The 13,049-nt window shown below is 36.9% G+C and overlaps 1 protein-coding gene across 1 annotated transcript; it reads left to right on the top strand.

Annotated features, from left to right (window-relative positions):
* The first annotated feature begins 3,110 nt into the window (after positions 1 to 3,110).
* On the top strand, positions 3,111 to 13,049 carry LOC122979558 (tetratricopeptide repeat protein 39B-like). Its single transcript, XM_044347098.1, has 18 exons — positions 3,111 to 3,428; positions 3,940 to 3,971; positions 6,369 to 6,473; positions 6,669 to 6,800; positions 6,980 to 7,056; positions 7,843 to 7,972; positions 8,093 to 8,198; positions 8,389 to 8,454; positions 8,590 to 8,698; positions 8,892 to 8,959; positions 9,308 to 9,367; positions 9,485 to 9,646; positions 9,769 to 9,860; positions 9,949 to 10,069; positions 10,169 to 10,280; positions 10,367 to 10,484; positions 11,737 to 11,853; positions 12,469 to 13,049. Exons 1-18 carry the CDS (start codon positions 3,399 to 3,401, stop codon positions 12,581 to 12,583), a joined length of 1,752 nt encoding a protein of 583 aa, XP_044203033.1. The 5' UTR covers positions 3,111 to 3,398; the 3' UTR covers positions 12,584 to 13,049.

Raw genomic sequence — 13,049 nt, 5'->3', positions numbered from 1 at the left:
ACAGGAAGTCCGCAATCAGCCTTTCAAAATAAGACTTTGCCCCAATTTTGGACCCCGAACAAACGCTATCTCCTCCGAGGGCGTTAATGGTATCAGCTTCAAACTTTGATACATGACTTATGACACTGTGCTGAAAAAAAGTTGTTAAAAACTTTGTGATAACTCGAACGGTTTGGATTTAATAAGCCCTGAAAGTTGCAGTGCCACATCACACCTTACAGTGTAAAACAATGGGGAGGCAATCTATGGGCATGAACTTTGTGTCAAACAGAGGCTTCTGACGTCTAAACTATATGTCTGACCACTTTCAAACCTGTATCAATGGATTCGCCGCGAAATTTCCCACTTTAAACTGACTTTCTTCTTCATGTAATCCCAGATTGACTCCATGATGTTGAGATCAGGGCTCTGTGGGGTCCATACCATACCATCTGTGGCAGGACTCATCATTCTTCTTGTTGCTGAAAATAGTTCTTTATGACTCTAACTGTATGCTTGGGGTCATTGTCATGTCATGAATAAATTTGGGACCGATCAGACACCTCCCTGATGGTATTGCGTATTGCGTGGTATAATGGATAAGAATCTAAACATCTAGGGTGCCTAAAACTTTTGCACGGTACTGTATATATATATATATATATATATATATATATATATATATATAAATTTAACGTAGATGAACGAAATTTGATAGGCACATTTATCATGTCCAGACGTACAGGTCAAAGTCTCGTGACTTATTTAAAGTTCAAATGAAGTCTGTATCTAAAACTATGTGGAAGCAGTAAATGTTCAAAAAGGTGTGGGTTCGCTCACACTCTCCATTCCTTCTAAAAATAGACTTGATGAAAATTAGAAAAACAATTTGTTTTACACACAAACTCATCAAGAGTTTTCAATTTACTAATTGAAATTCAAGTTAATGGGCCCAACACTTGCATGATTTTGATGACACAGGTGTGAGCAGGACAGACATGTCTCACCCTGCAGAAAATTCTCATCCTGTCAATCAATCTTGTATGTACGTTATGTATATATATATATATATTGTATATATACACAGACTCACACACATAAAGCCACATGTATGTACACACACACACACACACACACACACACACACACACACACACACACACACACACACACGCGCGCGTATGCACATACATATGAACAAAGACCTAGTTAAAAGCTAATTATAATTTAAAATTATCCTAATTTTATGCTAAAAGCATTCTATGATTCCACTAAAATGGTATTTAATTAATATATATATATATATATATATATATATATATATATATATATATATATATATATATATATATATATATATATATATATATATATATAGTACTGTGCAAAAGTTTTAGGCACTAAAAGTAAAGTGAGAATGCTTACAAAAATATTGCTGTAAATTGTTTTAATATATCAATTAACTTCTTACAAAGTCGAGTAAACAGCAGAAACCTAAATGAAATCAATATTTGCTGTGAGCAGCTTTGCCTTTAAAACAGCAGCATTACTCCTCGGTACACTTTAACACAGTTTTTCATGGTAACTTGCAGGTAGGTTGTTGTAACCTTCCTGGAGAAAGAATGTTCTTCTGTGGATTTATTATTTAGGCCATCTCAGGTGCTTCTTCATGTAATCCCAGATTGACTCCATGATGTTGAGATCAGGGCTCTGTGGGGTCCATACCATACCATCTGTGGCAGGACTCATCATTCTTCTTGTTGCTGAAAATAGTTCTTTATGACTCTAACTGTATGCTTGGGGTCATTGTCATGTCATGAATAAATTTGGGACCGATCAGACACCTCCCTGATGGTATTGCGTATTGCGTGGTATAATGGATAAGAATCTAAACATCTAGGGTGCCTAAAACTTTTGCACGGTACTGTATATATATATATATATATATATATATATATATATATATATATATATATATATATATATATATAAAATATATATATAAAATATATATATAAATATATATAAATAAAATATATATATAAATTTAACGTAGATGAACGAAATTTGATAGGCACATTTATCATGTCCAGACGTACAAAAAAAAGCCTCTTGGAGCCATACCCGAAGTCCAACAGGAAGTAAGCCATTCTGAATACACTATAAATTTTGCAGTTTTTGCCATTCGCAGGCGTTGTATTTTAACGACCTCCTCCTAGAGATTTGACCCGAATATGACTTCAAATTTCGTCAGTGTTATCTAAAGACCTTTGCAATCAAACTTTATCGAAATATTGAGTTTCCCTTTTACTAGACTTTGTCCAGTTTGCGCCAAATTTCACGTGCTTGATCATTGCTGCTTGCAGCTTTAATTGATTATATATTTTACCGACCTTGAACTGCTCCTTTTTGTTTGTGCAGACTTTATTACGCTACATCACCTATTAAGACCATTTCTACGAGTGTGCATTCAAAGAAAAACAGGCAGAAATAAACTTCAAAGAGTAGAGTGCGATTCAGCAGGAGAAATGAGAAAAAAAACCCCACCAGGAATAATTAGTTATGCAGAAACATCACATGCATGCGGATAATCAGAAATGGCAATGATCGCCAAGTAAAGCACTCCTTGTGCTGGAGTGGAGTAAAACCATTATCAGCTGGACGTGGAGCAGCTGTGGGGATTCGTCCCTAGATGATCTAGCCCTTAGTCCTCCTCTGCCTCCCCTTGCTCTTCTATCTCCTGTGCTTGTTTGACACCTGTCCACCAGGTGTCCTCAGTGTTAACTCTTGTGTTGTGCGCACGTCTCGTCAGCTGCAGTTGCATCTTAAAAAATCTCCAAGCATGTAATGTGCGCTTTCATGCTTTAGTCAGCTGAGTTGTCTTGCTGGACCGTTATACCCTGTCTAGCATTTTAACTCTATACATTTCCCCTTTTCTAACAGGACAATTACATTCAGACTATTTAACTACAGTGATAATTTAATACACGTGTCCAGTTATTAAATCAGCTGTGTTCTCTTCACACTCATTAATTGGTTTCACTCAGTTGCGTCAGCTTGTTTTGATTAATAAATTCGAGGCCTGCAGGTGGGTTTATCTCAATGAAACTTGGATATAATGTTTCTCGTAAAGGTTGCTCAGAAAGTGCAGAAATTGTCAGTTTGAGAGGATAAAATATCTTTATATATACCTCTGTGGTGTTGTGTGCTATGAAGAGACACATTTGTGGGCTGGCTCTGAGACATTAAACACACCCCCGTCCAGCTCCTTACCTTATAAATGCCACTGGAGGTCAAATGATCGCTTCGTCTCCAAGTGAAGAGCACTTTTCGAACAGAGGCCGACGAAACGCATTTATTCTCTGATTTGGCGACGTGTGGCGTTACTTTTTGTTATTTGACACAAATTCCAACATCAGATGGAGACGAAAGACAGTTCACTACAACAGGTAATGTTTTGCTGCAACTTCTTCTTTGATGCAATGGCCACATTTAAGTTTTCTAATAATATGATTTTATTTATTGTTAGCTTTTATCCTTTAGCGGTGTTTTCATGTTGTTTTCATCATTCAGGTGTAAGATAATTGAAGGAAAGCAAGTTGTTAAAAGTTGCCAATCCTGTCAGTGCAGGGTCAGCAGGTTTAGTCAGTCCTCTGTTCACTTGCAAAAACCTCAAATGTTGCCAGGTTTTCTTTTACTGGCCAATTAATTTACTGTGCAGTTTATCAGACAGTCCTACAGCCCTCAATAAGCTCTATGAAGTCTAATGGGGGCATGTTGACTTGGATGTCACGTTTTCTACACATTAAGTTTACACTCAAAAACAACAAGCTAAATCAATTACAGGTTTAAGCAGGTTAACGTGATCTCACCATTTAGTTCAATGGTCCAGTTTTGTGTAAAAAAAAAAGAGTCTAAATTTAGTTTTTCTTTCTTTCTTTTTCTTTCTCTTTTTTTCAGATGGATCCAAACCATCCCAGCGAGGGTGCACAGTAAGCTAAATTAAAATGCAGTTCTTTTATATAATGGGTTTTTACAGGAATATGTGCATGTCTTTTAGTAACTGACACATAAGGCTAGGTCAAAACCTATTATATGACTGGATCGTTCATGGTAAATATGTACCTTGTGACCAATTTGTTCAAGGGATAGTCAGTGGTGGTGTCTATAATGTGAATTCCTGGATTTTAAATGTTCATCTGCAATTTTCTGTAGTGGTCCCAGCAGGGGCGGAGCAGCGATTTTAAAAGTGTGGGGGTTCTAGAGGTGGGACATGAGCACGGCAACCCCCTGCCTTCGAGCCCTGTTCCAGTCTCAACATGCCAAATCAAAATGAATGCCATGCATTTAAACAATTTTCTCTACTACTGTAGTTGTAACCACTGCTTCAGCTTACCATAAAATAATTACTGAAACCATATGAGTTTAACAACTCAGCAGAGTTTATTTAGGGTCTCGTAGCAGTTTACTACTTACATCCAGTTATTTGTATGAATTACTGTACTGGAGCATAGCTATCCTTATTATACTTCAGATAATTACAGAACATCTTTATCCTACTTCCTTACATACCTTTATAGACATGAAATTAAAGGAAACTTACACTTCCATTAAAAAATTGAACCCTGGTAACAAACCAGTATCAGTAAAGAGTCAAATCAGTAGAGTCATTTCTGAGTCTGTGGACTAGTACAACCTAAACTGTCTTCAATTTTTAAAAAACGTGTCTCTTTTAGTAGGAATCCAAAGGGGACCTTTTAATTGTCTTTAACTGGGGAAATTAAATACCAAAAGTTGTCCAGGAGGTTTTGTATCAGCAGCTGTCAGTTCCTCTCCAACAGCCACAGGAAACAAGCAGTCCCTCTTCATCTGAAGTCCACCTCAAAGCTAACAGGAGAAAATCACAACTGATCAAGATCATGTTGTAATCACACAGTGATTTGAGGCTAGTGAGTGCAGAGAGTGAGCAACTAGCTCTCACAGGTCACAGCTATAACCATCTGAACCATTTTTAAGCTCAATAATAAATAGTAATGTTACTGTGGTCCGACATTAATATACAATACAAACTATAGCTCATTTTAACTTGTATTGAATGCAAAACACACATTACTCCCTAACACAAGGAGTAAAACTATGACATCTAAAGCAACACATTCCTTTGACATTTAGCTTAAAATAGCATGAACTATGTGAGTTTACATTCTGGACACAGAGGTAACTTGTACATATTCTTGCTAAAGTCCGCCTAGCATGGTGGCTAATTAGCGATTATCTTAACTCACGATTAGCGATTAGCATAATAATAAACATTTATTTGGTCGTTAAGACTTTACCATAAGGCAGGCAACACATTGCCATAAGACAGACAGATGTTACATATCTTAAATATGAATGCTCACCTTTGTCTATGACTATTTAAAAACGACAATAGAAGTGACTTTAAAAAACAAATTTGCCACCTGGTTTACATTTAGGATGGCCTATTTCATTTATGTTCAATGATGTTAGCTGAGCTGACGCATCACATAACAAGACAAAATGGCAAAAGAAAATTCTACATTACTAACTAGTTAAACAGCTATTTCATACCTCTAATCTGTTATCCTATAATCTGTTATCACAGCCAGCAGCGAGTAACAGAAGCACCGTTGCTAAATGCCCAAAGTAACTTTACTATACTTCAACTGTTTACTCTTCTCTGGCCTGGTGGGTTGGTCAAATAGCTGTGATTGGCTGGATGGCAGTTCAATTAATCTAACTTGACCAACAGGTTTTTCATGTATGGGAAACTGTTTCGTTTCATCAATGACTACCACAGGAAAAAGTGGGGGGAGGGGGGGCTGGAATTATGTTTCTGTGAAAGTGAGGGCGTCACAACACCCGTAACACCCACGGCTGCGACGCCCCTGGGTCCCAGTAATATATGTTGTTAAAGTGTACTGTAGCATATCACATGACATGGTTGATGCTTATAATAACCAGGCAATGTTTCTTAAGAAACAGAATCCTATAGAGACATCCTCACAAATTACACTATGATAAAATCTACTCATTGTAATGTAGATGCATGCACACTAGAGGTCAGTAAAGATGTCTGAATGTTGCCCTCCTCAAACAACGCATGTAAATAGTTTAACCGTCCTTTGCTTTATCCAGTTAAATATGAGCTACGGAGGAAAGAATGAAATTATCTGCACAAGCAAATATAAAATTGAGACATTTCCCAACTCAGTTTAACCCAGTAATCCAGAGCTTTATAGAAGAATATGAAGGAAATCCTGAAGTTTTCCAGAGTGACATTTGTCTGGGATTTATAATCTAAAATATTTTTTGATGTCAGTTGTTCATGTGGGGGCCAAACAATAATTTGCCACTGTTTTCCCCAGAACACCTCAAATGGATTTAGAGACAGCATTGAAGGAATGCTCCACCGCCCTCGATCTTTTTCTGAACAATAGGTTCGCTGATGCACTGGCTCTTTTAAAACCCTGGTAAGTCACTGACACTCATAAGAAATCTCCAGATTGTGCATGCCCATGTGCAGCTATTTCACACAACTGGTTTTTCTGTTAGTTAGAGGAATTTGATTATTTTTCTAATCATTTATTACTTTATCACTTGGCATCTGCATTTTGTGTAAAAAAACAAACAAAAAGAAAAAACTATTGCATTTGTCCCCTTTTTAGGAAGAGTCAGAGCATGTACCACGCAATGGGATACAGCAGCATCTTGGTGATGCAGGCAGGCATGACCTTTGACCTGAAGGACATGGATGCTGCCATGACGTCACTGAGAGAATCCCTGCAGACATGCCAGAGGTATGTTAGAGCAACAATACTGTAACAACATGTCAAGTATAGGTTCTTGCTTCCTTTAAGTTTACAATTCAACATTGGGACAACATGTGGTACAATCCTGGGTTAGAAAATTGCAGATAAATGCATTGATCACCATGTTGATTGCTGTTGACTCTATACTGTGTGTTTTGCTAACTTAGATTTAGAAAGAGAACTGGAATAGTGGAGACTCTGGCTAACCTGTGGTATAGACAACCAGGTGACAACCTGACAGAAGGTGAGTAATCTCCCACTATCTGCTGATTGTACAGCATGCTAACATACAGAAAACTCAAAGGAATCTGAATTGCAAATTGGACAATGATGCCATTTGAACCCAATGACCAGAATTTAGAGATGAGAGATTTTTTGGGGTGGGAGATTTTATACCTTTATACTTCTCTTTCCTGCTATATTACCAATGTCCTGTTTGGCTAAGTGGTATTATTTGCCCTACATTGTCTTACAAACTTTTACTCCTGTTACTGTGGATGTTGGTTTACCCTGCATACTGATTACAAACTGTTTTAATAGGGCTGCAATTAATAATAATAATAATTATTATTTTCATTACCATTTAATCTGCAGGTTATTTTCTCAGTTGTTTAGTCTATGAAATTTTAAACATTGAATAAAAATACATAGAAAGACATAGACATAGAAAATCGTCACATATGAGAAGCTGAAACTAGAAAACGTTTATAATTTTTGCCTTACAAATGATAAACAATTATCAGAAAAATTGCTGATTACTTTTCTGTTGACTAAGTGATTAATCATTTCTGCTTAAATATTCAAGTTCACAATGACACTAAGAGAAAATGCAATTAGTTGTGGCCTATAATAAATGTCAACATGTAGGCTGTTTTTTTTAAAAAAATATATATTTTCAATTCTGAATTGATGTTTGTTCAGCTATATAGCTGAGTTTTGTGAATACTTTAACAAAATGGCTCCTTCATCTATTTCTTGTAAAACTAATTACGATTTTTCACTAAATATGTGATTTAATTCGCCTCAACAGAAGAAATGCATGCAGAGCTGTGCTACGCCGAGGTTCTGCTGCAGAAAGCAGCTCTCACATTCTTAGACGAGAGTATAATCGGCTTCATCAAAGGAGGCATGAGAATCCGAAACAGTTATCAGATTTACAAGTAAGAGGCTTGGAGGTGACTTCTGTTGGGGAAACGATGCATTTATAGGTCAATGAGAATGCACATTTAAGTGTTTGTTTGCTTGTTTTTTTTTTAATCGTATGTTGTGTCTCTAACTAGGGATTGCCAGGCCATGGCAAGTGTCACAAATGAGGTGGATAAGCTGAAGAACACACATGTTCATTTCAGGGGCGGTGTCAGCATGGGCATTGGATCATTTAATCTGGTGAGAGCTCACACAGGACTCCATTGATTTTTAAAAAAAAAAAAAAAAAAAAAAAAAAAAAAAAAAAAATCATACCAGATCTTAAAGCCATGTAGCTATGTACACTATTTCAAATAGCAATGTCAGCACTGTTTTGTAAAAAAGTTGTATCATTATTAACTCATCCACTGGTCACCTTTTGTGTTATCAGATGCTGTCTCTGCTTCCATCCAGAGTCCTCAGACTGATGGAGTTTTTGGGTTTCTCAGGAGACAGGGTGGGTGTCATCAGTCTACATGCAAAAAATGGAACCCATGCTTTGTTTCAGTAAAAAAAACTTAACATGTACTAAAGGTGTTTGGTACTGGTGCACAAGTAAATGTTCTTATGTGAAGTCCTAATAATTCCACAGGAGCTTGGTTTGTCAGAGCTGAGAGAGGGAGCAGCCAATAACAGTCTGCGATCTATCCTCAGTGTCTTGACACTGCTGATGTTTCATCTCTACATTTCTGTGATTCTGGGTGAGAACAATATTCTGTCCGGATGCTGCAAGTTTTCCTCCAAATTCAAAGACCTCATTCTTTTTTATTTGCAATTATTATTTTGGGGGTTTGTATTGATCAAAATCTCTTTTTTTTTTTTTTTTTTTTTTTTTTTTTTTTTTTTTTTTCTTTTCTTTTTCTCTACCCTCCCTCCTTGATTTTCCTCCTCAAGGTACTGGTGAAGGAAACCTTACTGAGGCTGAAGCCCTGCTGGAGCCTTACATTAAAAAGTTCCCTAATGTAAGCTTTGTGTTTTTTTTTTTTTTTTTTTTTTTTAGAGTATTATTTCTGCTACTTACACATTTTAATTCCAGTTTATATGTTAAACAGCTGCAATATTTGTATAATAATGTGTGGTATGCCTCATTTAAAATTCAGTAGTGACACATTGTAGATTGAGGTGTGCAGAATCTTACAGTTAAAGCGCTGCAGCAAAACAATTTCCAAACATTGATTAACTGTATATGTAGCATCAATAGGAGTTTGATTGTATTTTATTGATTCTGACCGAGGCAGAGTTCCAAATTTTATGGTTCCCTTTGTGAAAGGCACTGCTTTTCAATTAATTTGTTTGCATCTTGTCCACAGGGAGCGCTCATCCTTTTCTACATTGCAAGAATTGCTTTGCTCAAAGGAAACTTCACATTTGTGAGTTCTGCCGCTGTGTAACTGAATGTGTCCGTAGCATCTTAATTTAATCTCAGTTCATGTAGCAGTTTTTGGTAGAGATAAACTGAAAGCTCGTACATCTGGGTTTTCCTTTAGGCCCAGGAGAAGTTCCTGGCATGCATCGAAGCACAGGAAGAGTGGCGTCAGATTCACCACCTGTGTTACTGGGAGCTGATGTGGGCCTACTCTTTCGAACAAAACTGGAGGGAGGCGTATCGTTATGCTGACCGGCTCTGCAAGGAGAGCAAGTGGTCCCAGGTAGCTAATTTAACCTTTTCTCCCTTTGCCATGTTATCAAATTTCTGATATATTAAGTTTTTTTTTTGTTGTTGTTGTTTTTTTTACCTCTTCTGACAAGCTGATTTTCTCTTTTCTTGTAGGCCGTCTATGTTTTCCAGAAAGCCGCCATCTTGAGCATGCTCCCAGAGGAAGAAGTAACTCAACTGGGAGAAAATGTGGTGGAATTATTCAGGTGTGCTAGGCGGAGGACAACAAAAAATGTATCAGTTAAAACAATAATGAAATGCATTAATCCATTAACTTTGAAACGTGGTTTATAGGAAGGTGGATGGTCTCAGACTGAGGATTGCTGGGAAGTCGATTCCAACGGAGAAGTTTGCGGCAAAGAAGGCACAGCGATACTCTTCCTCTAACCCTGTGAAACTAGTTGTCCCTGCTTTGGTGAGGACATGTTCACACTGATATTTTCAATGAAACATGTGTGATCAAACCAGTACTCAATTTTAAACAACAACAATCATCTTTATTTTTTTGTTACAGGAAATGATGTATGTGTGGAATGGATTCACAATAGTTGGCAAAAGACCTGAGTTGACTGAAAGCATCTTGACCACCTTAGAGAAAGCAGAGGAGCAGCTCAAAGATGATCCAAGTGAGAGGAACAGCATAACTTTAAACATTTTAAGGTTTTTTTTTTTGTTACTAAATGTAACTTACAGTATGTTGTGTCATGTGTAGACCCATCAGAGTATCATCTGGATGACCAGTGCGTTGTCCAGCTGCTGAAGGGCTTGTGTCTAAGACAGTTGGGGCGTCTGGTCCAGGCCGAGCTCTGCTTCAATCAAGTCATTTCCAGGTGAGGTCACAACATGGATCACTTAACACCTTTTTAATAGAGTAGGAGTTAACTACATGAGGTTGTTTAAAATTAATGCATTGATTACATCTGTAATAGCAATAGCTATAGCTATCACAACTGGAATATGTCTTATTTCTTACTGTCTACAAAGAAAATGTCATCAGAGCTATTTCTGCATAGTGCATCTTTATTGCTTTCTTTTTAAATAATTAAATGAATGCACTTCTTTAAAAAATTAAATACTGTTAAGCTAATATTTTTGCATCATAGCATCAATCTAGGGGCTCTTGTAAGTATTCTAATTTAATATTCAGTCTAATAACTTACATAAACCAGTTACTTTGTTTCTAATTCAGAAAAATAACCAGTATGTATGATTACCTGAACACAAAGAACAGTACAGTTTAGTCTTTGTTTGGGCACATAGTATTTCCCATTAGTTGGGCCATCTTATGATTAATAGATGTGAAATACTCAATACTTGAATATGTGGAAAATACTGGCCTTGGTAATTGATTTTGGCTGCCCTTCTGGATTTGTACTTATTCATCAATTTTAAGGTCAGCTATTGCATTTTTATTTGGATTGGTCAAAAATTTGCAAACTAAACTGCTTTCCACATTTTCTCTCAGCAAATAATGGCCGTCAATCAACCTGGAACATGTTTAAAAATGTACTATACATGACACACTGAACTTATTTCTCTCAAACACCAGTCAACTGCGATAGCCCTTTGCATCTGTGACAAAAGCTGAATCTAATTAATGTCACATTTTTATAATATAACCCAAATGTGTTAACTCCATTTTTTTTTTTAAGAGTGCCTCACCGGTTCATATTGTCAAAGGAGCTCTTAATTTCCATCCTTCTCCGCTATTCCTCTGTCTGGACACAGTTTACATCTAAACAGACTCTATCAACTTATGTCCTACTTCAATGTTAAATGATCCCTTTCTTGAAGCATGTGAGCAAATCCTGTCTAAATGTAAATCATGCATATTTTTGCTGTCAAAATATTTAGTCACATTGTTGACACATGATTTGAATTGTATAAACTGTTTTCTGGACAGGATGAATGGTTGAGACTATAGTACTTTTCCATTATTACTACCGTATATTTTTTAGGCCTAACATTGATGTCACCTCAATGTGGCATAGAAACAAAATGTCAGAATTGAATTCTACCACAGTTCTTGTGAGTAGTTAAACCCATTAAAGTGACTAAATTTTTTTTTTTTTTTTTTTTCAGTGAAAATTATATTAAGCATGAGAACTACCTGGTGCCATTTACATTGTATGAGCTGGGCCTTTTGCACAAGCAAAAAGGCAATATCGACAAGGCCATCGCCATGATTGAAGATGCCAAGTAAGTGTTTTCACCCCATCCAGAGTCCTTACAGTTACAGTTGGTTCCACATAATAAAATGTTTGAATTTCTTACTTCATTTTGAGAAGACATCATCTAGAAGCAAAGGGCCTGGATGAATATTGACTGCCCAAAAGCAAAATTTGGTTCCAATTTTAATGAACATGTACAATGCTGTGTTGTGGGGCAGTTGTAGTTAAAAAAAAGCCCCTTTTTAAACTGGGTTACTTAAAGGAAGGGTTTGACTTAATGGGGAATGCGCGTATTTGCTTTCTTGCTGACTTAATGACAAGATCAATTCCACTCCTGTCTTCATTAAGTATGGAGCTAGAGAAAGGAGGCAGTTAACCTAGTTTAAAGACTGGGAGCAGCTAACCTGGCTCTCTCAAAAGCTCAAAAATACTCTTACCAGCACATCTAGAGATTTTACTTTCTGTGGATCCCCTGCCCTTGTTGCAGAACAGTTATTGTGTACAACAGATTTTATCACTGGGGTGCTCCTTGAAGAATGTGGAGCTGAATGTGCCCACACATGCAGGAAGCTACTTTTTGGTTATAGTGGTATCTCTGCTACCATATTACACAAACAGCTAACAAGTGATATTTAATTTGTAGGATGAACTACAAAGACTACAACATGGAGTCGAGGCTACACTTCCGCATCCATGCAGCACTCAACACCATGGGTTCCTTTTCAGCCAAACTTCCACCTTCACGTACGCCAGCTTAAAAGACCCCATGGCTGGAAGCTCAAATATAAAAACCCGGGGGTAAGCCCGTTAGCTGCCTTCAGCCCTGTGACTGTACTTGAAATCCCCCAGATGGACACCTTGCTATAAGCCCCTTGATAACAGTATACATCCAAAAACCTGTTAGCATGGCAGAGCAGAGCTCTGAAATGCAGCCCTGTGAAATTTTGTAATGAAATAAATAATGTAATTTTAAAAACATCTTGCTTTTTAAAATCTTCAATAATATCCCGCTTGAGACTGCTCCACTTGTCTTGCTTGGGTTTTTATTCATGATATTCACTACATTTCAATATTTTAGGGATGATGTCAGGTACAGTTGTTAAAATGGTCCTGTTCTAAATCGAACAACCTTCTTGTAAATAACTCTTGATTTTCTTTTTCCAGTGCAGTGTAAATCTGTCTGCTCTGAATAAGATATTTACTGAATAAATCTTATAAATCAAA

The sequence above is a fragment of the Thunnus albacares genome, chromosome 3 (genome assembly GCF_914725855.1).
Source record: "Thunnus albacares chromosome 3, fThuAlb1.1, whole genome shotgun sequence".
Classification (NCBI taxonomy): Eukaryota; Metazoa; Chordata; class Actinopteri; order Scombriformes; family Scombridae; genus Thunnus; species Thunnus albacares.
This window is presented reverse-complemented; position numbering and strand designations above follow the sequence as displayed.